The sequence below is a fragment of the Hippopotamus amphibius genome, chromosome X, assembly GCF_030028045.1.
Source record: "Hippopotamus amphibius kiboko isolate mHipAmp2 chromosome X, mHipAmp2.hap2, whole genome shotgun sequence".
In the NCBI taxonomy this organism is placed as follows: Eukaryota; Metazoa; Chordata; class Mammalia; order Artiodactyla; family Hippopotamidae; genus Hippopotamus; species Hippopotamus amphibius.
The window spans coordinates 129,029,732-129,056,903 of NC_080203.1; the positions used below are offsets into that span (position 1 = coordinate 129,029,732).

Here is a 27,172-nt window from a genome sequence, read left to right on the forward strand (position 1 = left end):
AAACAACCAGAACTCCAAGGCCCTTCGACCTAGAACATACACAAGAGAACAGCACAGGGAGAATGGAAGGTGATATCAAGCTGAAACATACAGAAGCACAAGAGCACAGACGTAACTTCCATTTCCTAGTCCCTTTGCACAGTCAGAAGCAATAAACTCTAGGTTTATTTTGGGTGAGGTGACAGCAGGCTACCGCCTCAGGCAAACTAACATGCACTCCGCCCATTCCTATGCGCTGGACCCTCCAATCACCACTGCTTCCCTCCAACAATGCCATTAGCCCCTAAGGACATGACACAGACCTGTCCATCAATTAACAATGAATATCCAAGCAGAGATAACCCCCAGCAAATACAGAGGACTGTCCTAACATTCAGTGAAATAATCGTTATAAGGGGAACTTGTACTGACCACATAATTCAGGTGACTATTAAACTCTTCGTAGAAAATGCCCACAGAGATACAGCTTATGATCCTGGTAATGCGGTGAATTTTAAGGAGCCAGTGTGTTATCAAATGGGCGGTGGGCGCTCCAAAGCTCAGCAGATATCCCTGAACTTCTGACAACAACGTGGAAAGCAGACCCAGCCTTCCACACAATCCGTAATCACACAACAATCCGTGATCACCCACAGCAAATGGAAACCAGAAGACAGGGCAAACACCGAAAGGCTAAGCAACAGAGGACAAAGGACTCCATGCTGGCTTCATGTGTCCCATGCTAGGAAAGAGCCCCAAGACCAACTGAAGAGACGCACGTTCAGAAACGGACATGCGACAGAGCTCACGAAGACTTCCTGCTGCAAAAAGGACAGGCTTTCCTGGCGAGGAATCAAAGAGATAAAAGTAAGAGGTAGACCACGGAAACGGAGATGCTGCTGTGTCAGGAATGAGGCTTCTCTGTGGCTGTGGAGCAGACTACCACCTGCCTCCGGCCCCCTGTTGGTGACCCAACACCTGTCCAGGGCGCTGTCCCCAAAACACAGGGAGCGGGTGCACCCAGCACCTGCAGTGGGAGTGGGCGGGGTCTAAGCGGTGGGTTCCCCGGTCTTGTCTCCTCCATTCCCTTCTCGACCATCTTCCACTTGTACACAGGGAGCAGGAGCCTCCGAGCCCTGGGCAGAGCCGGCACCCGCTGAGGACAGGCAGGCGCAAGCTCCCTCTACCTCCCGCCAGGCGGTAGCTGCCTAAGTAATAAGGATTAAGCTTTGCCAGCTGCTCCTCCACTAGAAGCGGCCCCGCCTGCCCGGCCAGCCCACCTTTCCGTGGCGCCCTGCACAGTCGTGGCCCGGGCACGCTGGATCTCCTCCTCCAGGCGCCGCCGCTCCTCCTCCAGCCTGGCCACGTCCTCCGCCGGCCTCCTCTGCTGGATGATGAGCTGCAGCTCCTGAAGCAGGGCCTCCTTCTCCTTGACGAGCTGCAGCCGGTCCCTGTCGGCCTCGGCCATGCCCGGCCAGGACTCGCTCTCCAGCTGGGCCAGCTGCTGCTGGATATTTGAGACTCTGCGAGAGAGGGACACAGAAAAATCCATGAACTTGATGAAAAAAAAATCATCTTCACACATTCTCAGCACCATCACACGGATTCCAGAAACTCACTCTGATAAATACTGGGATGACTGCACCGAGTAAACCTCACATAACCAAAATAAAAGATCTGGAAATGAGGAGTAACAAAAATGATGTGTCAGTCCGTTGCAACATATGCCCCAGCCTATGAGATTCGGGATGACAGTAACCATGTTTGTTTCAAAGAACTGACCAAAAGGCTGGCAGACCCCAACTCCACCACGTGCGTGGTGTTGTTTCCTATGCACACTGTTCCGAGGTGGGATGGAGCCGGCTCATTTCTCTCTGCGCCCCCTCCCTCCCTCTGCAGTAACTGAACACCATGCTGGACACAAGAGAGATGCTTCCGGCCTCCTGCCTGCTCTGCTGTGCCTAACTGCTGAGCCTGCCTTGAGAAAATCCCAGGAGAGAAATGCGTCCATCATGGGATTCTGAATAGTGCCAGAGGCCTTGACCACACGTGAAATTCAAAATGCCTGGTAGAGGGCAGATACTCAACAAAAGCTAAATCCATGAAACGGAGAGCAAACACGCCAGCAAGTATATGAAAGAATGGAAGCCAGCCCTGGTGAGCGTGGATGTGGTGTGGGGTAACCCGGGTGGACGCAAACCGGTCAGCTGCACTCACTGTGTCAGCACGCCCATCCTCAAGGTGTAAAAATATGGCTCTCGTCACTCCCCACGTGCCTAAATGTCCGCGTGCCCGCTTGACAGACACACTGGGGTCCTGAGGTGGTGCTGAATGCAGAGTAAGTGAAAGAGATGTGGCTCATGTTTTCAGAGCATCCTTTCAAAGCAGGAGTAGATGTTTTAAGCCCTTTAAGTTTACATGTGGCTAGGATGAGGGCTGTTTCTGGGCGGAAACAAGGAATCCAGACCTGACTGGAACCCAGCGCTGTGGAGGACAGAGATTGGCACACAGGCCCCAAACCAAAATCCAAAGACTTCTCTGAGGTGACAGAGAGCTGTGAGGACAGCTAAGTGGCAGGTGCACACAGCTCTCTAGCCTCTAAGGCAGCAGTTCTCAAAGTGGGGTCCCTTACCAGAAGCCTCAGCATCACCTGGGAGCTTGTTACAAATGCAAACCTCAGGCCCCACCCCACAGCTGCTGAATGCCACACTCTGCGGATGGGGTTGGGCAACCCGGGTTTTGACAAGCTCTCTAGTGTTTTTGATGCTTGTTTAAGTTTGACGCCCTCTGCTTTCAGGCAGCCCAGAGGCAGCCCAGCCTGGTCTGGAGGACGCTAACTGGTCTTGGAGCTCTCAGGGGCTTGCATTAGGCACGGATGGGATGATCCTCACTAAAATAGGAATGGCAAGAGTGCTTCTGAGACTGCCCGTCCCATGCCCAGGGCACATGTCACTAATCAAAGCTGGCATCCTTCCTGCTGGGTCTAGACTTCAGAATCCTTCTCAACACTGTGCTTCCTGCAGATACTGCCAGTCAACTGGCATTGGTCCACGTGTTAAGGTTTGTCGGCCAGCCCTGCACCAATTCATGCTCTTCCTGAACTAGACATAAGCACGGGGACTAGGCAGCCTGGCTGGAGGACCAGGCAAGGCTTCTTCTTCAAGCACCAAACCAACCAGATAACCCACACTCATGAGAAGAAGAGAGTATACAAGTTATAGTTCATAGGCACACACTTTACTGAAGCCCAGTTCCTCAAGAAGGTAAAGAAAATAGCTGTCAGTAGCTTTACTAGGCAAGTTCTTTTCTAACTGAAAACTAATTTCCTGAAAATGTGTTGGAAAATGGTGCCAAATCATGTCACTGAAAAAACTAATGACAGATGCAGCTGAATAGGGTTAGGAATCCAACTGAGCTTAAGCGCCCACCTCTGTCTAATTAGCGTAATTAAAATTTATGGCAGTCATATAACTGAAGCCCAAGGAAACACTCCAAGCAGACCCATAAAGTAGCGCCAAATCAGACATTAGACCCAATGAAATTTCTGGAACATTCTACTAAGGATCAAGCCAAGTCAAAGGTAAGGAACAAATATAAAAGAGATGTACAATGAGCAAGTCCACTGGGTCCTCATAATTTTTCATGTCAACGTATCTGATCCACAGGAAAGCCTATTTGAGCCGAACTAAAGTTAGTAGTATTACCTGGTAATATATACTAATAACTCCCATACTACAAGCAGACATAGTTTTAAAACCACTCCTTTTGAGTTCTCTGAAGTTTACATGTGAGGAGATCAAGATCCCATTTGAGTTGGCCAGCTCAGGTTAGCTGCCATTCCACATGGATTCAAGTTGCTGAGGGTGGCTGGAGAGCCAATCTTAGATAATCCTATTCTTTCCAGGAAAACCTCAAGTAATAGCCACTATCAAGGAAAAAGAATAAGGAAAAAACTGAATTATGAGAGGGAGAAGAGGCAAAGGGCAAATTTCAAAAGGTCTGCCCACTGCGAGCATAAAAGAAATAGTACAGTGGGCAGAATTAAACAGTGTACTGGAACATTCCAGAGCTCATAAGAAAAATATGTAAGGCCATATGGTGAGGGATGACTTCTGCAGCAGAAACAATCTGGATGAAGTTGACTTCATGTAACCCATTTGGAAAAGTTGTTTGGGCTGTACTGAGCATCAGGTAAGCACACTGTGCTTAAAAATAGTGCTTTTTTAATTGTTAAATTTCACAGCAATGCAAATGACTGCATACTTACCTCAGAGCTACCTATGAATCTAGAAGAATACTGGCAAATATTGGAAAGCGCAATTTCTTTCTCTAGACCCACACTCTGGAGGTAGACATTTAGGTCCTGCTCTCAGCCAGGTTGAGAGAAGCACGTGTCTGTCTGTCTGTCTGTCTGTCTGTACTGGGAGCCAAAAGTTCTAGAAGGATTCCTTCAGTGGTTTCTTGTACATTTGCCAAGGGATAGACAGGATGGCTTTACCTTTAAAACAATAAGCCTTGTCTACGGTGCTGCTGGCCCAGAAACGAGCCACCTGCAAGGCGGACCCTTCATGCGTTAGAGTTACTGGAGGAAACAGACCTTCCACTTCAGACTACATTCGGATGTACAGCTAACAGTGTCCCTTCTACATCCACGCCCAATAGCTGATGTGTAGTGTGGGTTGGAACCCCACTCCTGCAAGCAGCATCAATCCAATTCCGGGTAAATAAAGGAAAAATCATTCCCAGAAAGGCTATTTTCTGAAATATCTTTTCAGTGGAATTAAACACATGGAAACAAAGTGAGATCATGATTAAAGTTCGCAAAAAAAAAAAAAGTTCCTTTTTTTTTTTTTGGCTGCGCTGCGTGGCTTGCAGGATCTTAGTTCCCCAACCAGGGATTGAACCCGGGGCAACAGCAGTAAAGGTGCCAAATTCTAACCACTGGACCGCCAGGGAACTCCCCAAGTTCATTTTTATGAGAACCGAGATCAATTTAAAACTGGCGAGGGTTTTTTTTTTTTTTTCCTGCAAGTCAGCTGTATTCTTGACTGACTCTGCTTTTTGATAGGCAATCCCTTCTATGGCCCATATACATCCTCTCACAAATGCCTTTCAAGGCTTCAAAACACAGATCCCCATGCTCAGGACAGTGAAGAAATGAAAGCAAGTCCTCAATCAAGCATTCCAGTCTCATATTTATTGTGTCATTTCTAAATTCCATCCCCTGAACAGGCCTAATGTAGACAGAAGTCAAATATGAATCATTTTTCCCTTACTATTTTTGCCCAAACACCTTTTCTATTACAACCCAGGCACTATTAAACCACGAATGGAAACCTGTATTTATGCTGCAGAAACTGCTCGGACCCTTACAATTTACAGGGAAATCTTAAAAAAGACTTGCCTTTTTCAAAGAAGAAAAATGCACTTTTAATACTACACAGTTTTGAGGCATATTTTACATATGCAGAGTAATCCCCAGTTATTTGAAATTATACCTAAATTCTGTGATCTACAATATAATTTTGTATGTCCCTAAAATACTGCCGCTTTCTGGAACAGAAATGGAACTCCAGGCCAGCCACAGCCCTGACTGGCAGTGCTGGGGCGTGATGCATCGCACTGCCACCTTTCAGGACGCAGTGCTGGCTTAGAGCCTTGTGCTTTCACATGTCAATTACAGCTACAGATTTGATACTTCTTACGCTTTCTCTCCTTAGTTTTCTTTTTGCAAATAGCCATTTAAATGAAAAGCAAAAGTTCACCAAAGTCTCAGCTGAGATCTGAGTCAGATGGTAATATCAATAAACAGTGTCCATTCAGCTCAACTCTTTATCCTACACTGGAAATTCACGGAGTCTCAATCTAGAATGCGTGGCGTAAGAAGGGCCTACAAATGCCCTCGACCTCACATCCCACCCTGCCCTCACATCTTGTCCCCTCTGAATGAACACATATTCAGAGAGCGACTTCTTTAAACGAAAAGCAGATCGTCTCCAGGATTCTTTCTCTTGGCCTGAATGAGGAAGATGCATCCCTTTGTTTCCTTTGTATCTCACAGCTGTGCCCCACTCCCAAACCCAGACACACAAGTCACTGGAGAAATGAAGGGAAAATCCAAGGGGCTGATCAAATGCAGCTGGACTCCTAATACTACACCAGCGACGACAGGGGAACAGCAGGACTCATCCTGGCAACAAATGCTGAGACGCGGAGAAACTGGACAGGCCGAATGTTTTGTTCCTATCAGGACTGCAAGTGTTTCTATGGAAACAGCTACAGTTTGTGCAGTTCTGGAACAACTGCTCTTAGGTTAAAAATAAGGAGCCATCTGTGTCAGCAGGATTGCTTCAAGAAACCTTGCTCCTCCAAACTGGCTTTGAAAAATTCTCAAATTTTTAACCAATAATGTGAAAATATTCCTATCATAAGGTCTGCCTTAGGAATCCAAAGTGATGTTCCTGAAGGGAAAGGAAGAAGCAATTGTTTGGGTACATTTCACATGACCTAGAGTTGAAAACACAAAACTAGTCACCATGATAGTGGTGGTTTGGTCTAGAGAATTCTCTAGAAATCATACCACTGCTTGGAATTATGAGTTCCCGTTTCCTTTAAATCTGAATATACATGAAACCCCTCATTGCCCACAACATTTATTGCATTTTGACAATTTCCCAACTCTGAGAAACAACCTCAAATCTAGATATACAAGGAAATACCTAAGTGCATCAACTTCTCCCCACTTAGAAGTGGCAAAGCCCAGGAGGTTTTGCAGAGGGTAGGGAAGCTAAACTTCGCAGGATGGAATGATTTCAGAAATGGGAGCTGGGAGACTGACGTCCAAGGGTGGGGGTAGCAGAACGAAAAGACAGAACGCTGAATGTGGCACTAAAATAATGGAAGCCTCAGAGCAGAAGAGCAGACAAGGATGCGTTTTTCTGTGCTAACGCTGCCATTAGAAGGGATGCCCTGCCCTCTCTTCCATGCATTGGTGGGTGAATGGCGGGGTGGGGGGGTGGAGGGGGTGCATGATGACTTCCTGTATGTGGGACACCCTTCTCCAATGATGCTCATCATGGAGGTGGCCATGTGGAGAGTCCCTGGACAGAACCTCAAAGCCACTGTGCTTTGACTGTGGTCCTTATTACTCAGGTTTTAGAACATTAACGTTGGTTCTAGATTTAGTTCTTGGCAAAGATATGCTTGCTGTAGCTCCCTTCCCAAGTCTATGCTGTTCTAATCATGCGTATCATTGAGAAGCAGCCTGAAAAAAACACACAGAAAGGGCAACTGGAATAAAATCCCTGACCTGGTGCTAGGTGGCTGTACTCCTGATACCTGATGACCTTGACTCTTCCTGTCATATGTATACCAGAAGCAGGGGTCGTAGGGTTGTCCTGACCACGCTAGAAGGGGTACAGAGTGCAGCGTCTTGCCAGGTGTGGCTGGCACTTGTAGGACCACAGCTCAGTAGGTTACAAGTCAAGAACTCACTCACTTTTCAGTTAAGCCTTAACTATAAGCAATTTCAGTGACTGGAGGCTGAAAATGATTACTCCACAGGGACTGGAGCCAGGCACTGCCGCCACAACAGGGCGCTGGATCCAGAGTTCCAAACATAGGGTGCTGTAATCAACGACTTTGCAACAATAAGAACGCTTCAAGGATTTTTTAAGCAGGAGAAGGTCCAACGAAAGCACCAAACTGATTATCAAAAATCAAGATCCACCTTCTAAGTGCTGCTCGACAATAACGCGAGCCTCAGAGAACTCTCTCAGGGGCCGTCCTTCCCTGTCCCCTAAGAAACTTGCAATTATGCAACTTTCCACCCTGCTCCCTGCTCCCCCTGGATTGAGAAAGCCCTTCCCCAACGTATGGGCAGTTGGTATTCCAGCATCCCTCAGGGCCCAGCTCCAATGCCATTTTCTCCAACACCCAAGAAGAGGATTCATTACGGGGGGTTCCGAGACCACAAGCCCTTTCGAATGACCATGAAGGCCCAGGAAGCATAAGCTGAGCTTAGAGTGATGGTGTACGGAGAGATTGTGCCCCGCCTCTGTCAGATCCCTGAAGACATGCGTGTCTAGATGCCCTTTCTCCTCTTAAGCCAAGGGGAAATATCCCAAGGCTCACACCAGGAGGAGGGCCTTGGGGAAGGGAGCCAGGAGCACAGCAGTTGGCCTGGAGCTGACTGGGCCCAAGGACTCCTTCCACTTGCCCACTCGCAGGGGTGAAGGCCAAAGAGCAAGGATGACCAAAGGGGACCCCTGTTTACTCATCCAATAAATATTCACCAGGTACTCAGCTGCTGGAATTATAGCAATAACCTAAACAGACAAAAATCCCTGCCTTCATGGGCTTTCCATTCTCGCAGGGAAAGACAGATGATAAAAAAGGAAACACCTAAGTACAGAACAGGTTGGGTGATTACATTTGCTGAGAGAATCAGTGTGATGGGGGTGGGGATGTTGGGTGCAACCTGATTCAGGATGATCAGAGAAGTGGCTCTGACAGTGACCAGAAAGAGAGCACAGGCCACATGGCCATTTGAGGCAAAGCACTCCACTGCAGGCCGAGGAAACAGCGAGGGCCAAGGGTGCTATATTAGTTTCCTTTTGTTTCTGTAACAAATTACCACAAACTTGGTGGCTTAAAACAACACACACATCATTACCTTACAGTTCCAGATGTCAGAAGTCAAAAATGGGTGGGCAGGGCTCTCTCTGATCCTTCTGGAGGCTCTCGGGAAGAATCTATCCCGCAGCTGTTTCCAGGGGCTGCCCACATTCCTTGGCTCGCAGCCATGCATCACTCTCTGATCTCTGCTTCCACCCTCATATCTCCTTCTGGGCTTCTCCCTCTTATAAGGACGCTTGGGATTACATTGGGCCCATCTAGATAATCTCAAGATCTCTAACTTGAGGCCATCTGCAAAGTTCTTTCTGCCATGGAAGGCAAAGAGTCACAGGTTCTGGCGATTAGGACATGGACATGGGTGGGGGGGATTATTCTGCCAACTCCAAGCACTAAATCAGGAGTGTGCCTGGCATATGTGAGGCCTGGCATGTGTCAGGAACCCCGAGGGGGCCAATGTGGCTGGAACAGGCTAACGCCCTGAGCCGGTGGAACACCTGCTCCTAGGCCCTTGACGGCCACACATGGTAGGGATTTGGGAGCAATCAAGATAAGAAGCCCAAGAGTAAGCTTTCTTGAAGGCAGCAAGCAACTCTGGGCCCCCAAGTCTTTGCGGGGGGGGCCCTTCCTGTGTGTTGCGGGTTGTTTAGCAGCATTCTTGGGCTCCCCCCACAGGATGCCAGCAGTACCCTCTCTCCAGTCGCCAAAGCCAAAAACATCCCCTGGGGGACAAACCCCCCCCACCCCGACCCTTAGTAGATGATGGGATCTAACATGTTTTGAAAGGAGCATTTACCTGAAAAAAAATTCAGACCTGGCAATTTAAATAACCAAGAGTCACACAAAATTATGCTGAACTGCACCATCAGTGCAAAAGTGCACCATTCTTACTTACCAGGGAAAATGCACGTGACAACTGAGAGAACGTCTCTGCCCATCCCTCCAATAAAATTTACAAAGAATTGTGATATTTAACTATGATGAGGAGATACAGAAATCGGGGCTCTCAATAGCCATTGGTGGCAGTGAAAAGTGTATAAAAGTCATTTTGGAAGATGATTCAGTTGCATCTATTCAAACTTTCAACGTACATGTCTTTAGACTCATACATTTCCTTGCTAATTATCTGTCCAAGGAAACAGTCATTTCCACAAGGCTGGGGCCTATAAATAGATGTGTGCTGTTTGTGAAAAGGAAAAACTGGAATCATCTAGATGTCCATCCATGGAGGATGGTTATAACCATCATAAAAGCTATGCATCATATACTATTATTTAACTACACTGAACTTTATTTAAATGTTTAGATGAAAACTGGAAGGTTTCACAGAAAATCATGAATGGTGGGAGGTAGGATTAGAGAGGAGTAAGATGGGAGGTCTCTATTGACTGCATTTTAACAAGAACAACGTATTTGTGTATTATTTATGTGCACACAGATGTACACGCACACACGCACACCCCCTCGCAGCTACTGCCTGCGGTACCCCCAGCCCCAGGCAGAACCACTAGCATCCTCACATATTTCCTTTAGCTGTGGGGGAGTTTATCTCCCAAACAGGTTAAAGACCATCTGCTTTTTTTTTTTTTCTGGTCGTGCCACACAGCATGTAGGATGTTAGTTCCCTGACCAAGGATTGAACCCTCGCCCCCTGCACCAGAAGCACAGAGTCTTAACCAGTGGACTGCCAGGGAAGTAGTCCCAAAGACCATGTGTCTTTATGACATCACAAAACCCACATGATTTCTTTGAAACATCTACAGAGCAGGTGCTGGGCAGAAGTACAATCTCCCAGCCTCCCGGCAGCTTCTCTGCCCACTGCTGAGGGGTGCAGATGAAGCTGCTGGGGCCACCCATACAGATCTGCCATTGGGAAATGAGGCAGAGATGGCCCAGCTAAGACGTCACAATCCTCCAGCACAGAGCAGGGGTCCTCAGCCTCAGCACTAGTGACATGTGGGGTTGATGATTCTCTGCTGGGGGCCATCCTATGTGCTGCAGGATGTTGAGCTGCATCCCTGGTCTCTACCCACTAGATGCCAGTAACACCTCCCCCAGAGCTGTGACAACTAACTCTAGACATGGCCAGAAGTCCACGGGGGGTGGGGGGGGGGGTGTCCCGCCATCTCACCCCTCCCCCATTCCTCACCCCACTGGGAACTGTTGTCCTAGTGGGAAAAGAACAAGGCAGTGCTTGTGTGAGCCAACCCGGGACATCTTTACAATGCATCTCTGATTTCTAAATGCGGCCAACGCAGCCCAGAAAGGCATTCCTGAGAAGCCCCTACAGTCCCACAAAGGTTGAAGCGCTGGGGACAGGACCCTTCTCTGCAGCTGCAGTGCATTTCCTAACAAGGTTCTGGTGACCTTGAAATACTCCTTCCATTTAAAAGATACTGATGAAGTGCAGTGTTCTCCTGTGAATAATTTTCTTACATAATGGACTTTCCGCACAAACGTATTATCTCAATATTTAAAAAGTTACTCACTCTGTACCGACATCATCTCTAGAAAATAATCACTTGCTATGGTTGGTAAATGTCACAGCAAAACAGTAACAATTATGTTAAGCGTAGCAACTATCAACTTTCTGTGGTTTAATACAACACAGCAAATTCCGACACCCACACAGTGCAGCAGAAACACACAAGGAGCAGAGGACTACTGAGAAGGGACAACAGCGGCTGACAAACACCAGCCAGTGAGCTCCAGGGAAGGGATGCGGGAGGCCAGGGAAGTGGGCACAGAGGGAAGGGGTCCGCTGGAGGTGCGGCGCCCACCTCGAGCACATCGTGAAGCGCAAGAGCCGGGAGGACTGGGCGCAGGGGCTCTGGGCAGAGGCCAAGTCAGCTCAAGCCGGCCCTCCAGCCAGGAGTCAGATGATGTGCTTCTGTTGCTATTTTTACATGTGCTAAAAAGGCAACAAAGCAGATTCCCAGACATCCCTGAATGATACAGTAGACTGAGCAGGCCCAACTATTTAGCTTCCAGAACTACGCCCTCACCCTGCTTGGCATTTGCTCCTCCCCCACGCCCCAGACAGGAGTTCATATGTGACTAAAGAAACTTTCTGAAAAAGATAGGCTTCACAGCTTTCCAAAGCACATGTTTTGAAATAATTTGACTTTAAGACTCTTTCCAGAAGGCACAAAAGAAAGAAAGTCTCTTAAAAAAGAACATAAAAGCTAGGGCAGAGTCAGAGTATTGAACACGGAGCACATGGGGAGACAGGTGACAGGCTAAAAACACTGTGCCTGCAAGTCCGCCAGTGCACAGGCTAAGACCGGGAGGGAGGGAGGGAGAGACACATTTTGAAAACGCACAAACAAGGTCAAGTCTCGATTTTCAGAAGGCAGGTGATAGACAACACAGGCCAACAGAAACGACTACACTTTGATTTTCTCCGTCAAAATAACATGGAATAGCTACTGCTATCACCCGTTGACCTAATCCATATTAAACTGTCTTTTAAACCAAGATACGTGGCTTTTTCCCATTAACCTATGGAATTAGAAGCCACAGATTTAAAAAACCGTTTGGCTTAAGCTGGTCTGAGGGAATGATGCTCAGTTGGAAGGCAGGGAGGGAGGGAGAACAGGGGAGGGGGGAGGGAGGGAGTTCTGAACTACCTGTGAGGATAAGGAGAGCTGGAAAAGTCTCTATATTTATTAAATCCCACCTTTACAACTGTTTGCAATATTGAGAATTTCACACTGTAAATGCAAGTGAAATTTTGTCATGTATCTAGAAGCTACACATAAATGAAGAGCTTTAATTCTGTACTCTATCACACACTGCTTTCTGATAAGGAGTGGAAAAATCACACATTGGAACTCTGCAAAACCTCCTTCCATAGAAGAAAGGAAGGAAGGAGAAGGCAAGGTTTGAAAAACGAGCTTCTTACCTCTTTCTGGCTTCTTCATACTGCCAGTTAAGCCTGACTCGGTCCACAAGCCTTGTTTTATCATCAAAGATGAACTTTTTGGAACAGAAGGAAGAAGAAAAAAGGGAGGAGACATATTTAAAACATATTTTCAAAATAGAAAATTCACTTAAACTTCCTGCAACAATGAAGAATGTTATAATTAGCCTTCCAATTTCCATTTTCAAAGGTCTAGAAGGAAACACATCAGATAATAGCCGCCCACCTCTGGTCAGTGGGGGTTGGGAGTGGGGCTGGGAAGACTTGTTGTCCCAACACTGGGAGAATTTTTTTTTTTAACACTGGAAATATATCCATCTATTGCGTAATTGCAAACAACAAGAAATTAAATTTTAAAAGAAATAGGGAACTCCTCAAAGTTGATACAAAAGCAAAAAAATCCATCCCATCTTGTGTAGTATATGCTCTCATTCCTCAATAAACACAAAATAATGATGTTCTCCTAAAAAGTCACAAGATCTGAAGAAGACAGACCAGCTGTGTGAGGTGTGGACTTTGGGACCCCTTCGACTGTTACAAAGCCCGTTAAAGAACCAAAGGTGAAAGGATGGAAGGAAGGCATGGAAAAGCCTGGGACTGGGTGTCTCGCCTGACAAGTTAAGAGTTGAAATGCAGAACTCTGACGTGATCACTAGTTGTAGCTAAATATTTTCATACCAGTTACACTGAAGCCAACAAATTCCCAAACAAAAGAAACAAGACCTGTATGAGAGGTAACTGCAGCTCACCTTGATTACTTCTTCCTTCATTCCTGGAAATATACAACTCTAGTTTCAATAAATCAGCTCCATCTGTAGATCTGACCTTACTCGGCCATATCTTATGGCCACAAAGTCTTTATTTTTTTAAATGACCTCGTGTCAACAAATATTTGGAAATATTCTACCTGAATGATCAGCAATGAATTTACTGATATGAGTTTTCAGACAGGTCAATGGAGGAATTTCCTTACACCTTTACCACCTTGAATGGCAAGAAGAAATGCCTTATACGAGACTAAGCATTCGCCAATAAGATGTGTCACAATTTTACACATTTCAGCAGCCTCACCCAAGGCCTCTCTCCACAGTGTCCTCAATATAAACAGATCTAGGCTGCAGCACCACATCTCCAGAAACTGTCTACACTAGAAATGAGCTACTTGTCACCTTACCTCCTTGTTTATTAGGGGCCCCTAAAGTTGACTCATTATCAAGACAAATGTCATTTCTTAAATCTCTTCTCAATGCTATTTATGAATCTCTAAGCTGTTTTTGCACTCTTCTGTGAGAATAAAATGGACATTTCAGTAAAAAACAAAAACAAAAACATATCCAGCAGGTTCCTGCTTCACAGTTCCTATGTAGCCCTACAGCATATACCCCAACTGCTAAATTCCAATGTTAGGCTTGTACTGTTTACAAATCTGTGCTTGCAAAGCCCTGGGCTCCAAAATCATGTTTGATTACATCAACGCCCATCCCACAAAACTAACTCAAAGTGATAACTATGTGAGGTAAGCAGACATCTAAGATGGCCCCCCAATGGCCTCCACCTCTTAGGATTCATCCCATGTGAAATCCCTTTCCTTTGAGAGTAGGCTAGACCCATGACTTGACTCTAACCAACAGAATAAAACAAAGATGATGGGAAGTCACTTCTGTGATTAGATTACAAGGCACTGTGACTTCCTTCCTTCCTGCTAGAGACTCTCTTGGCTTACACACTGTAACGAAGCAAGCTGCCATGCTGGAGAGGTCTACATGTTAAGGACCAGAAGCCCTCAGTTCAACAACCTGTGAGGAACTGAATCCTACCAACAATCACGTAAGCCTGGAAGTGAACCCTTCCCAGTCAAGCCTTCCAATGAGGCTGCAACCCTGGCTAACACCTTGACTACAGTTTCTTGAGAGCCCCTGAAGTGAAGGATGCAGCTGAGTTTCCTGATCCACAGTATAAGTGTGAGATAATAAAAGTCTGCTGTTTTAAAATGCTAGGTTTGGGAGTGTTTTGTTATGCAGCAATAGCTAAATACAGTTATAGCCTTTTGACATATCTTTCTATAACAACGTGATGTAGTAGAAAACACAGGGGTTTAGGGATCAGAGATGTTGATTCAAACGCAGACCTGCCTCTCCCTGGCTACATGACCTTAGGTAACCTGGCACCTTGACCCCCTTGTCTGTCAAAAGAGGATGGAAACAACTACTTAAATCAAGGTAACAGCCACGAAGCTGCCAACCCAGGGCCAGCTCCAGTAAACTCATAAACAATGACAATGTACTTCTAACGTTATTAGAGCAGTATAACCAGCCATTCCCCACCTGACATTTTTTAGAAAGTTTAACCTAAATCATTATAGAACCTTCAATCTTACCTGTTTCTCTCAAACTAGTTAAGCGTCTCTAAAAATTCTAATTCTAACCTTATGTTAAGCACCAATGAATTATTCATGGAATTCAATAAGTATCATACTTCTTTCCTTCTCTCATGCCAAAATCTTTAGGCAAAAATGCCAGACCTTTTTGACTTACAGATTCTTCTCTGTTTTAAAACAAAGATACCTGGTCAAAAAATGTCCAAGTGTACTTTTGAGAACAACGAGGGGAACACTGCAAATAGGGCAGTGCAGGACATCCAAGACACAGAGGCATTATTTCCTATATTATACTCCCCTCAAAGAGCCACTATTTGTCGACATTTTAAAATATCAGCTAATTATTTAAAATCCAAAGTTTTTTAGTCAATGGTTTTCCTTTCTTTTTGTTTCTTTTTACTGATTAAATTTTAGGAGGGCATTCTGCATTCCATTGATATTTCATCTTTACTTAGTTAAGCCCTAAGAAAAAAAAGAAGCCGTCAAAACTGTTTTTTCATTTGTAACAAATAAATGTAAAACTTCACTTGATGACATTACAAAAGTAGTGTCTTTAAGAATTAACCTCCCTGCTTCAAATGATGGTTGCCAACTTTGCTTTTGCGGCTAACTCAAGGCTTCACTAATTATCAAAAGGGCCATTATGAAAGTCTTCCAAGTCCCAAACAAAATTAATTTCAATTCAATTCAATTTCCTGACATTCTCTTAGAAGAGTAAGAAATAGCATCAAAGGATAACCCAAGGGTGACATAGCCACAAGGCCTCTGAAACTCACTGGTCTAAGCCAGAGCTCAGCAAACTATGGCCTGAAGGCCAAGTCCGGCCCACCACCTCTTTCTGTAGATAAAGTTTTATTGGAACTTTACTGGAACGAGCCCCAGCCACCCATTCACATATGGCCAGTGGTTGCTCCTGCACTATGACGACACAACTGAGCAGCTATGGCACAGGCTGCATGGCCAGCAGAGCCTAAAAGCCTTATTATCTGGACCTTGGCAGGAAAAGTTAGCTGATCCATGCTTTAAGAAGTCACAGGTCTGTCAGAAAACATCTAAACTCAACTCTCAGAAGGATTCTGCCTTTTCTAAGAATCTGAATCACAAGGATAGAGGTAATATGCCATTCAATTGCCTCCCAGGCCCCTGCACCTTCAAGATGGCTGGATGTGAAAAACAATATTCTTTCCTCAAACTTAATGGCCCAAAAGCCAAAGCATTTTTGAAGGGAAAGTGGAAAATTTAAACAAATGGGTGATGGCCACACGAAAGCAGCCCTTTTCTCACTGGGCACACTCGGTTCCTCCCCTGCCCTGTGAGCGTACCTCGCCGATGACCTCGGTCTGAGACCCAGCATCGCAGCACTGGTGAGGTAAAGACTCGCCCAGCACGCCTGCACTGGGAGGGAACTCTTGCAGAGGGTCGGTGAGAGAACAGCTATTTCTGAAGCCATCGGTCAGCTTGGCCAGGCTCTGGAACAGAGAGAAAGAAGCAACTTGAACAGTGATGGCAACGCTCCTCCTCCCTTTCCCAGCAGTCATTTCCTTCCTACTCCAGGTCAGCAGCTTCATTACTGGAGAGCAGGATCACCCCGACCCCATCCTCACAAGATTCAAGAGACATGGTGATCGGCACACGCACGTCTCATGAAACTCATAGTAATTTAAAACAGATGGCAACTGAGTCCTCCTGGTAGCATGTGAATAATATAGAGAACAACTGTGGTACCATTTTTACTGTTTTTTAAACCTTTGTGTTCCCTAAAGAAAAAATAAGCATTCCCTCCAAAAAAGCCAAATTCATAGGCGTAGAGAGTAGAAAGGCAGTTGCCAGGGGCTGGCGGGCTGGAGGAAATGGGGAAATGCTGGTCAAAGGATACAAAGTCCCAGCTGTAAGAGACCAAGGAAGTCCCCAGATCTCGTGTCCACAGCACGGTGAGTACAGTTAGCGATACTGCAGTGCATATTTGAAAGTTGCTAAGAGAGTAGATCTTAAAAGTCCTCACCACGTAAAAAGAAAGGTAACTATGTGAGGTGACGGATGTATTAACTAATTTTATTGTGGTAATCATTTCACAATAGATGTGTATATCAAACCATCACGTACACCTTAAATGTACAATTTTATTTGTCAACTGTACCTTAATAGAGCAAAAAGGGAGGGGGAAAGCATTCTCATCCAAAATGGTCTATCAATAAATAAGTCCAACAGAGATGAATGCCACCTTGAGATCTTTAGAACAACACAGAAGGTGAAAACAGCTCCCAGACGATGTTTACATATTCTTACAATCTGATTTTTCAGTCATAATTCTACAAGGTCAAAAGTCATCTTATATGGATGTCAGTCTGCCAAAAATTAGAGTAAGTATAAATTCTGGTACACGGAACCCCTCTGGGTGAAAGTTAAAGAGAAATCAGATTTTCTAAGATTTTTAAAAGACTTGTGAGCGCATTCATGTTCAGCAGATATTCCTGCAGACACTAGACACCGAGGTGCAGTGTAGCCCGGGTAGCTGCCTCTGGATCTAGACAAAGGTGTCTTGGAATGGGCTAAGACTGTTACGTTTGTATAAGAAAGATGAAACAATTTATTTGATTTTACTAGATGAAGACATTGCATGTGCATCTCCCTGGAGCACCTCAGAGAAGATGCTGGGGTCTGAAGCCTCTTCCAGAAATTCTATCTCCAGCCTCCATGGTGGAGAACCCACTCGAGGCAACTGGGTGGCCTGGCCAGCTCTGCATGCTCGGAAAGAACAGGGCTGGGACGCCAGCTCCACGTCCTGGGTGAGGCCTCCATGTCCCTGGGGTGAAATACCACCTGGGTCACCCCAGGGTTTGGGCTTGGATCACCTGTGTGACATCTGCAGAGCACCCCACCCAGTGCTGCACACAGAGGCCTCGGTAGATGCAGCTGTTCTTGTTACCAGGGCTCGGAGAAAATCTAACAACTGACTGTTTACCTTTCATGACCTGGAAATACAGGGCGTCTGAAAATACAGATTTCTGGGTCCCACCCGCAGAGAGTCTAATCCAGGAGACCTAGGGTGGGGCCTGGTAATCTGCAATTGAACGAGCACCCTGGGGACACTCCAGCCTCACACCCTTTGCATTAGGAAGCACCGCTACACAAGACAGTCACATGCGCACCTGTTGCACTTGGCCTACGAGTCTGAGCTTTGCTCCAATCCCTTCTGCATCTTACATGCTGCAGAATCGAGACAAACGCCTACCAGTGCCAGGTGCTCACTCGGTGTGCTGAGCCGAAAAGAAAAGCCACGGCAGAGAACATTACGCCTTCTGGCAGGGAGCAAGGGCCCAGCAGGCATCCCTTTGCAACAACGCAGCTTTTTCTAAAAATAACAGAAACTACGGGAGTTCAAGAGGCAAAAAAATAAAGCAATATAAAGCTACAATGAAAAGAAAAAAAGAGTCTCCTCATGGTGGAATACTATGCAGCCATATCAAGGAAGGAGGAAGCTCTGGGAGTCCCGTCTCTATGGGGAAACGTACAGGGCCTGATCATTCGGTGCGGAAGCTACCACAGGGCAGCAGGCACAGGCCCAGCTTTCTGCAAGGGCAGCTGGCCACGTGTTCATACTTTCACGTGTCTGTATAAACACTGGAAGGGTGTACAAGAAACTAATAAAAGTAGTTACAGGAGGTGAGAGAATGGGGTGAGAGCAAGACTCTTATGATAGACTTTTTGAATTATTTTGATTATTGAACAGTATGAATGTTATCACCCACTGTTGTGGCCTGAACTGTGTCCTCCAATAAGACATGCTGAAGTCCTAACCCCCGGAACCTGGGAATGTGTGCTTATTTGGAAGGAAAGTCTGCAGATGGAATCAAGTTAACACGAGGTCATGCTGGATTAGAGCAGGTTCTAATCCAATGACTGGTGTCCTCATAAGCAGAAAAAATTTATACAGAGACCCAGAGAAACCACGTGACGACAAAGGCAGAGACTGGAGTGATGCATCCAAGCCGAGGCGCACCAAGGACTGCCAGCAGCCCTCAGGAGCTCGAAGAAGCAAGGAAGGAGCCTCCCCTCAAGCCTCAGACAGAGCACAGAGCTGCTACACTCTGAGATCAGACTCCTGTCCTCCAGACTTGGAGAGAATAAACTTCTGTTGTTCTAAGCCACCTGGTTTGTGGTCCCTTGTCATAGCAGCCCTAGGAAACTAATATATGTACTTTAAAATATCTATATGTACACACGTACATATAGAAGATATCATATATACATATATATTATACATACATGTATGTCTTTAAAATATGTATGATTATACAGTAAATATATAATATATATAGTAAATATACATATGTTTTTTAGTTTTTAAATAAAGTTAACAGACAAGCAGATAGGCAGACAGACGGATGTGGGCTCTGAAGAGCACCTGGGCCTCTTACCTGCATCAGGTCCCGCCTCTCCTTCTCGCCTGTACAAATGGCTTTCTTGATGGTCCTGAGTTCATTCATTATAGCCTGTGCCTCATCCAGCTTGTAGCTGGTGTGAGCACTTGACATCTTACGATCAATTCTGGTTCAAAAAGAAATGTAAGAGTCATTCTATACAAGATTTTTAACATTCCATTAAACAATAACAACCCAAAACTTAAAAGCTTCATAGAAAGGTGGGAAACAGTTAAAAACAACGTTTTGGCAAAGAAAAATAAAGATCCCATAAGACCTTCCTTGTTTGTGGTGAACACCAGGAGATGAGACTGGCGGTGGATGGCTCCCTTTGCTCCAAGAGCATCCTCTGCAGGCGAGGACGTTACAGGCAGGATTCCCCGCGTCCTCTACTAACGCTTAGGCAACAAGTTCACTGACGTAATAACTTCCTGAGATTTTAAACTTCCCTCTCTGAGAGCAGGATTATGTCTTATTCATTTATACCCAGCATCTGGGTTAGTGGTCAAGAATGTCTATTAAATAAACATAGAAATGAAATCTGTGTGCAAGAAGAATATATGGGAAACAGCAAAAGGTAGGGAACTTTCAACAGTGATGCCCTGTACAAAAGTTGGAAACACTTATGGCTCCTTTATCTTTCTTTCATTTTGGTTCTAAATTATCATTATCATTCTCTCTCTACTACTACAGCTCCCCTCCCATCCAAACATCCATTCATCCTTCCTTCATTCCATCCACTTAAGCTAACTTCCTTCCAGCCATCCTTCCTTCCAGCCAGCCCACCCCTGGGCACACAGGGCCTGGTTCTGTATGGTGGAAACAGAGCAATGACCGAGTCGAGGCTTGACTCTGGCCTGCAAAAAGAGCAGGCAGCCTCCTGTAGCGTGTCCTTGGTCGCATCTTCCATTACCTGTCTTAAGCCTTGGAAGCCCTCAGGGCTGAAGAAGAGACTGTGATTCAGAAACAGAATAAACTCCTTCTCTGCAAAGTCACCAGCTTGCATTTCAGGTTTCAGATCCACCATGACACAGGTTCTGGTTCTAAACTGTTTCCCCCATGTTACCCCAAAATCCTCACAAGAGCATCCTGGCATGCTGGTGAGTACGAATGACACTCCAGCTCTACAGTGGGGCTGGGCAAGACACTTCACCTCGTTAAACCTGTTTCCTCATGCCTCAAATAGGGACACTAAAAATGTTTCTCCCATTTAATGAGACAATGTAAGAAAAGGGCACACTTGGCAGAGGCCTGGCATATAATGCCTGCTGTGATTATTATTACCAGGATAACGCTGAGTCTACTTACTCATGAGAGAAAAAGTAAATAATTCACCAACTCCAGTACTTTATCATCACTAACAAATTCCTGGCCACAAATGTCACAACTCACAACAAAACTCAGCACCAGAGCTGATCTGAGCTATCAGCACCACTGCAATGAGAGGACAAATAAAACAAGCAGGAAATCATTCCCTCCCTTCGGAACAGGATTTCAGGGCTCAACAGCACCACTATGATTGCCATCTGCAACAAACAAAATATTCATGAAAACTGGTCCTGAGTCCTCTTCCTTGGAGAGCAGATACAGATGCACTGGGAGACCCCACACATTGAATGGTGACACCCCTACAACCCAACATGGCCGGGCCATGTGTTTTTCCATTTTAGCTGTTCTATGGAGAACTAAGAGTCTCTAACACAAGGCAGGAACAAAGGTCATTCATCTCCCAGCACTACATCTGCCAAGGAAGTGGCCCAACTTTTCTTGCAGAGAGAATCCATTTATGTAATGGATTTATGTAATAATACCTCCTTGTATCCATCTTCTGATAAAAGGCTTTCCAATATATCTCATTTAATGTCACAAATCACAACCCACTTAGGTTAATGAAGTCTGTAGAAAAGGGTTACATCATTTCCATGCAAAAATCCCGAGGGCAGGAGAGAGTGATTTCTCTGTAACAGTTAATGACAAATACCTTTGCTAACACCCAGGTCTACCAGCTCCTCCAGAATGAAAAATACAGCAAATGGATCGCCACCTGACACTGACACCCATATAGAAAAATGAAAGCCTACTGCATTGAACAAAATGCTTTTAACTGCTTAAAAATCAATGCTGAAGATGGCGGAGTAGGAGGACGTGCGCTCACTCCCTCTTGCAAGAGCACTGGAATTACAACTAACCACTGACCAATCATTGACAGAAAGACACTGGAACTCACCAAAAAAAACCACCCCACATCCAGAGACAAAGGAGAAGCCGCAATGAGACGGTAGGAGGGGCGCAATCATGTTAAAACCAAATCCCATAAATGCTGGGTGGGTGACTCACAAGCTGGAGAACAGTTATACCGCAGAAGTCCTGAGGGTTCTGAGCCCCATGTCAGGCTTCTTAACCTGGGGGTCCAGCAATGGGAGGAGGAATCCCCAGAGAATCAGACTTTGAAAGCCAACGGGATTTGATTGCAGGACCTTCACAGGACTGGGGGAAACGGAGACTCCACTCTTGGAGGGCACACAAAAAAGTGTGCTCACCAGGACCCAGGGGGAAGGAGCAGTGACCCCATAGGAGACCGAACCAGACCTACCTGCTGGTGTTGGAGGGTTGCCTGCAGAGTTGGGGGGCAGCTGTGCCTCACCGAGGAGACAGGGGCACTGGCAGCAGAGGTTCTGAGAAGTGCTCACTGGTGTGAGCCCTTCCAGAATCCACCATTAGCCCCACCAAAGAGCCTGTAAGCTCCAGTGCTGGGTCGCCTCAGGCCAAACGACCACCAGGGTGGGAACACAGCCCCACCCATTGGCAGACAAGCAGATTAAAGTGTCACTGAGCTCCACCCATCAAATCGGATTAAAGTTTTACTGAGCTCCACCCACCCAGCCCAACTCACCATCAGTCCCTCCCATCAGGAAGCACCCAAGAGCCTCCTACACAGCTTCCTACATAGGAGGGCAGACAGCAGAATCAAGCAGTATCAGCACTATTTCATCTTGTGGAACTGAAAATCACAGCCACAGAAAGAGAAAATGAAAAGGCAAAAGACTTTGTACCAGATGAAGGGACAACATAAAACACCAGAAAAACAACTGAATGAAGAGGAGATAGGCACTCTTCCAGAAAAAGAATTCAGAATAATGATGGTGAAGATGATCCAGGACTTTGAAAAGAGATTGGATGCAAAGATCGAAAAGTTGCAAGAAAAGTTTACCAAAGACCTAGAAGAATTAAAGAACAAACACACAGAGATATGCAACACAATAACTGAAATGAAAAATACACTAGAAGGAACCAATAGCTGATTAACTGAGGCAGAAGGGCGAATAAGTGACCTGGAAGACAGAATGGAGATCATCACTGATGCAGAAAAGAATAAAGAAAAAAGAATGAAAGGAACTGAAGACAGCCTAAGAGACCTGTGGGACAATGTTAAACGCACCAACATTCGCATTACAGGGGTCCCAGAAGGAGAAGAGAGAGAGAAAGGACCTGAGAAAATATTGGAAGAGATTATAGTTGAAAACTTCCCTAACATGGGAAAGGAAATAGCTACCCAAGTCCAGGAAGCGCAGAGAGTCCCAGGCAGGATAAACCCAAGGAGAAACACGCCAAGACATATAGTAGTCAAGTTGACAAAAATTAAAGACAGAGAAAAGTTATTAAAAGCAACAAGGGAAAAACGACAAATAACATACAAGGGAACTCCCATAAGGTTAACAGCTGATGTCTCAGCAGAAACTCTACAAGCCAGAAGGGAGTGGCACGATATATTTAAAGTGATGACAGGGAAGAACCTACAACCAAGAATACCCTACCCAGCAAGGATCTCATTCAGATTTGACGGAGAAATCAAAAGCTTTACAGACAAGCAACAGCTAAGAGAATTCAGCACCACCAAAGCAGCCTTACAACAAATGCTAAAGGAACTTCTCTAAGTGGGAAACATAAGAGAAGAAAAGGACCTGCAGAAACAGAAACAAAACAACTAAGAAAATGGTAATAGGAACATACATATCAATAATCACCTTGAATGTAAATGGACTAAATGCACCAACCAAAAGACACAGACTGGCTGAATGGATACAAAAACAAGACCCATATAGATGCTGTCTACAAGAGACCCACTTCAGACCTAGGGACACATACAGACGGAAAGTGAGGGGATGGAAAAAGATATTCCATGCAAATGGAAATCAAAAGAAAGTTGGAGTAGCGATACTCATATCAGATAAAACAGACTTTAAAATAAAAAATGTTACAAGAGACAAGAAAGGACATACATAAAGATCGAGGGATCAATCCAAGAAGAAGAGATAACAATTATAAATATATGTGCACCCAATATAGCAGTACCTCAATACATAAGGCAAATGCTAACAACTATGAAAGAGGAAATCGACAGTAACACAATCATAGTGGGGGACTTTAACATCCCACTGACACCAATGGACAGATCATCCACACAGAAAATGAATAAGGAAACACAAGCTTTAAATGACACAATAAATCAGCTGGATTTAATAGATATTTATAGGACATTACATCCCAAAACAGCAGATTACACATTCTTCTCAAGTGCACATGGAACATTCTCCAGGATAGATCACATCTTGGGTCATAAATCAAGCCTTGGAAAATTCAAAAGAATTGAAATCGTATCAAGCATCTTTTCTGACAACGCTATGAGATTAGAAATCAATTAGAGGAAAAAAAGTGTAAAAAACACAAACACATGGAGGCTAAACAATACACTACTAAATAACCAACAAATCACTGAAGAAATCAAAGGGGAAATCAAAAAATACCTAGAGACAAATGACAACGAAAACACAACGATTCAAAACCTGTGGGAGGCAGCAAAGGCAGTTCTAAGAGGGAAGTTTATAGCAATACAATCCTATCTCAAGAAACAAGAGAAATCCCAAATAAGCAATCTAACCTTACACCTAAAGAAACTAGAGAAAGAAGAGCAAACAAAACCCAAAGTTAGTAGACGGAGAGAAATCATAAAGATCAGAGCAGAAATAAATGAAATGGAAACAAAGAAAACAATAGCAAAACTCAATAAAACTAAAAGCTGGTTCTTTGAGAAGGTAAATAAAATGGATAAACCTCTAGCAAGACTCATCAAGAAAAAGAGGGAGAGGATTCAAATCAATAAAATTAGAAAGGAAACAGGAGAAGTTACAAGGGACACCGCAGAAATAAAAAGCACCATAAGAAATTACTACAAGCAACTATATGCCAATAAAATGGACAACCTGGATGAAATGGACAAATTCTTAGAGAGGTATAACCTTCCAAGACTGAATCAGGAAGACATAGAAAATATGAACAGACCAATCACAAGTAATGACTGAAACTGTGATTAAAAATCTCCCAACAAACAAAAGTCCAGGACCAGATGGATTCACAGCTGAATTTTATCAAACATTTAGGCAAGAGCTAGCACCCATCCTTCTCAAGCTCCTCCAAAACATTGCAGAGGAAGGAACACTCCCAAACTCATTTTCTGAAGCCACCGTCACCCTGATACCAAAACCAGACAAAGATACTACAAAAAAAGAAAACTACAGACCAATATCACTGATGAATTTAGATGCAAAAATCCTCAACAAAATACTAGCCAACAGAATCCAACAACACATTAAAAGGATCATCCACCATGATCAAGTGAGGTTTATCCCTGGAATGCAAGGATTCTTCAATATACGCAAATCAATCAATGTGATATACCATATTAACAAAGTGAAGGATAAAAACCACATGATCACCTCAATAGCTGCAGAAAAAGCTTTTGACAAAATTCAACTCCATTTATGATAAAAACTCTCCAGAAGGTGAGCATAGAGGGAACCTACCTCAACAGAATAAAAGCCATATATGACAAACCCACAGCAAACATCATTCTCAATGGTGAAAAACTGCAAGCATTCCCTGTAAGATCAGGAACAAGACAAGGATGTCCACTCTTGCCACTGCTCTTCAACATAGTTTTGGAAGTCCTTGCTACAGCAATCAGAGAAGAAAAAGCAATCAAGGAATCCAAATTGGAAAAGAAGAAGTAAAACTGTCACTGTTTGCACATGACATGATGCTACACATAGAAAATCCTAGAGATGCCACCAGAAAACTACTTGAGCTAATCAATGAATTTGGTAAAGTTACAGGATACAAAATTAACACACAGAAATCTCTTGCATTTCTATACACCAATAATGAAAGATCAGAAAGAGAAATTAAGGAAACAATCCCATTCACCTTTGCAACAAAAGGAATAAAAGACCTAGGAATAAACCTAACCAAGGAGGTAAAAGACCTGTACTCAGAAAACTATGACACTAATGAAAGAAATCAAAAAAGACACAAACAGATGGAGGGACATACCATGTTCTTGGATTGGAAGAATCAACATTGTGAAAAATGACTATATTACCAAAAGCAATTTACAGATTCAATGCAATCCCTATCAAATTACCAATGGCATTTTTCACAGAACTAGAACAAGAAATTTTACGATTTGTATGGAAACACATAAGACCCCGAACAGTCAAAGCAATCTTGAGAAGGAAAGACGGAGTTGGTGGAATCAAGCTTCCTGACTTGAGGCTATACTACAAGGCTACAGTGATCAAGACAGTATGGTACTGGCACAAAAACAGAAATATAGATCAGTGGAACAGAAAAGAAAGCCCAGAGATAAATTATGGTCAACTAATCTATGACAAAGGAGGCAAGGATATACAATGAAGAAAAGGCAGCCTCTTCAATAAGTGGTGCTGGGAAAACTGGACAGCTACATGGAAAAGAGTGAAATTAGAACACTTCCTAACACCATACACAAAAATAAACTCAAAATGGATAAAAGACCTGAATGTAAGGCCAGACACTATAAAACTCCTAGAGGAAAACATAGGAAGAACACTCTTCAATGTAAATCACAGCAAGATCTCTTTTGATCCACCCCCTAGAGTAATGGAAATAAAAACAAAAATAAATAAGTGGGACCTAATGAAACTTCAAAGCTTCTGCACAGCAAAGGAAACTATAAGCAAGACGAAAAGACAACCCTCAGAATGGGAAAAAATATTTGCAAATGAATCAACAGACAAAGGATTAATCTCCAAAATATATAAATAGTTTATCCAGCTCAATATCAAAAAAACAAACAACCCAATTAAAAAATGGGCAGAAGACCTAAATAGGCATTTCTCCAAAGAAGACATACAGATGGCCAAGAGGCACATGAAAAGCTGCTCAACATCACTAATTATTAGAGAAATGCAAATCAAAACGACAATGAGGTATCACCTCACACCGGTGAGAATGGGCATCATCAGAAAATCAACAAACAGTAAATGCTGGAGAGGGTGTGGAGAAAAAGGAACGCTCTTGCATTGCTGGTGGAAATGTAAATTGATATAGCCACTATGGAGAACAGTATGGAGGTTCCTTGCAAAACTAAAAATAGAACTACCATATGACCCAGCAATCCCACTCCTGGGCATATACCCAGAGAACACCATAATTCAAAAAGACACATGCACTCCAATGTTCACTGCAGCACTATTTACAGTAGCCAGGACATGGAAGCAAGCTAAAGGTCCATCAACAGATGAATGGATGAAGAAGATGTGGTACATACATACAACGGAATATTACTCAGCTGTAAAAAGCAATGAAACTGGGACACTTTTAGAGACATGGATGGACCTAGAGACTGTCATACAGAGTGAAGTGAGTCAGAAAGAGAAAAACAAATATTGTATATTAACACATATATGTGGACTATAGAAAAATGGTACAGATCAACTGCTTTGCAAGGCAGAAATAGAGACA

General features: G+C 44.4%; 1 protein-coding gene across 4 annotated transcripts in view; it reads right to left on the minus strand.

Moving 5' to 3' along the window:
* WWC3 (WWC family member 3) overlaps positions 1 to 27,172 on the minus strand; it is a 128,568-nt gene that overhangs the window by 31,207 nt on the left and 70,189 nt on the right. For 3 of the 4 annotated variants that reach the window (XR_009050270.1, XM_057718095.1, XM_057718097.1), the window contains 5 exons: positions 19,331 to 19,460; positions 18,145 to 18,264; positions 16,235 to 16,381; positions 12,518 to 12,591; positions 1,260 to 1,502 (listed from right to left, as the gene is read on the minus strand). Coding sequence is in view for 3 of the 4 variants with exons in the window: in XM_057718095.1 (XP_057574078.1) it covers positions 1,260 to 1,502; positions 12,518 to 12,591; positions 16,235 to 16,381; positions 18,145 to 18,264; positions 19,331 to 19,460 (714 nt within the window). In the remaining variant the exon portion in view is untranslated. The remainder of the gene's footprint in view (positions 1 to 1,259; positions 1,503 to 12,517; positions 12,592 to 16,234; positions 16,382 to 18,144; positions 18,265 to 19,330; positions 19,461 to 27,172) is intronic. The other variant, XM_057718094.1, reaches the window with a different exon arrangement.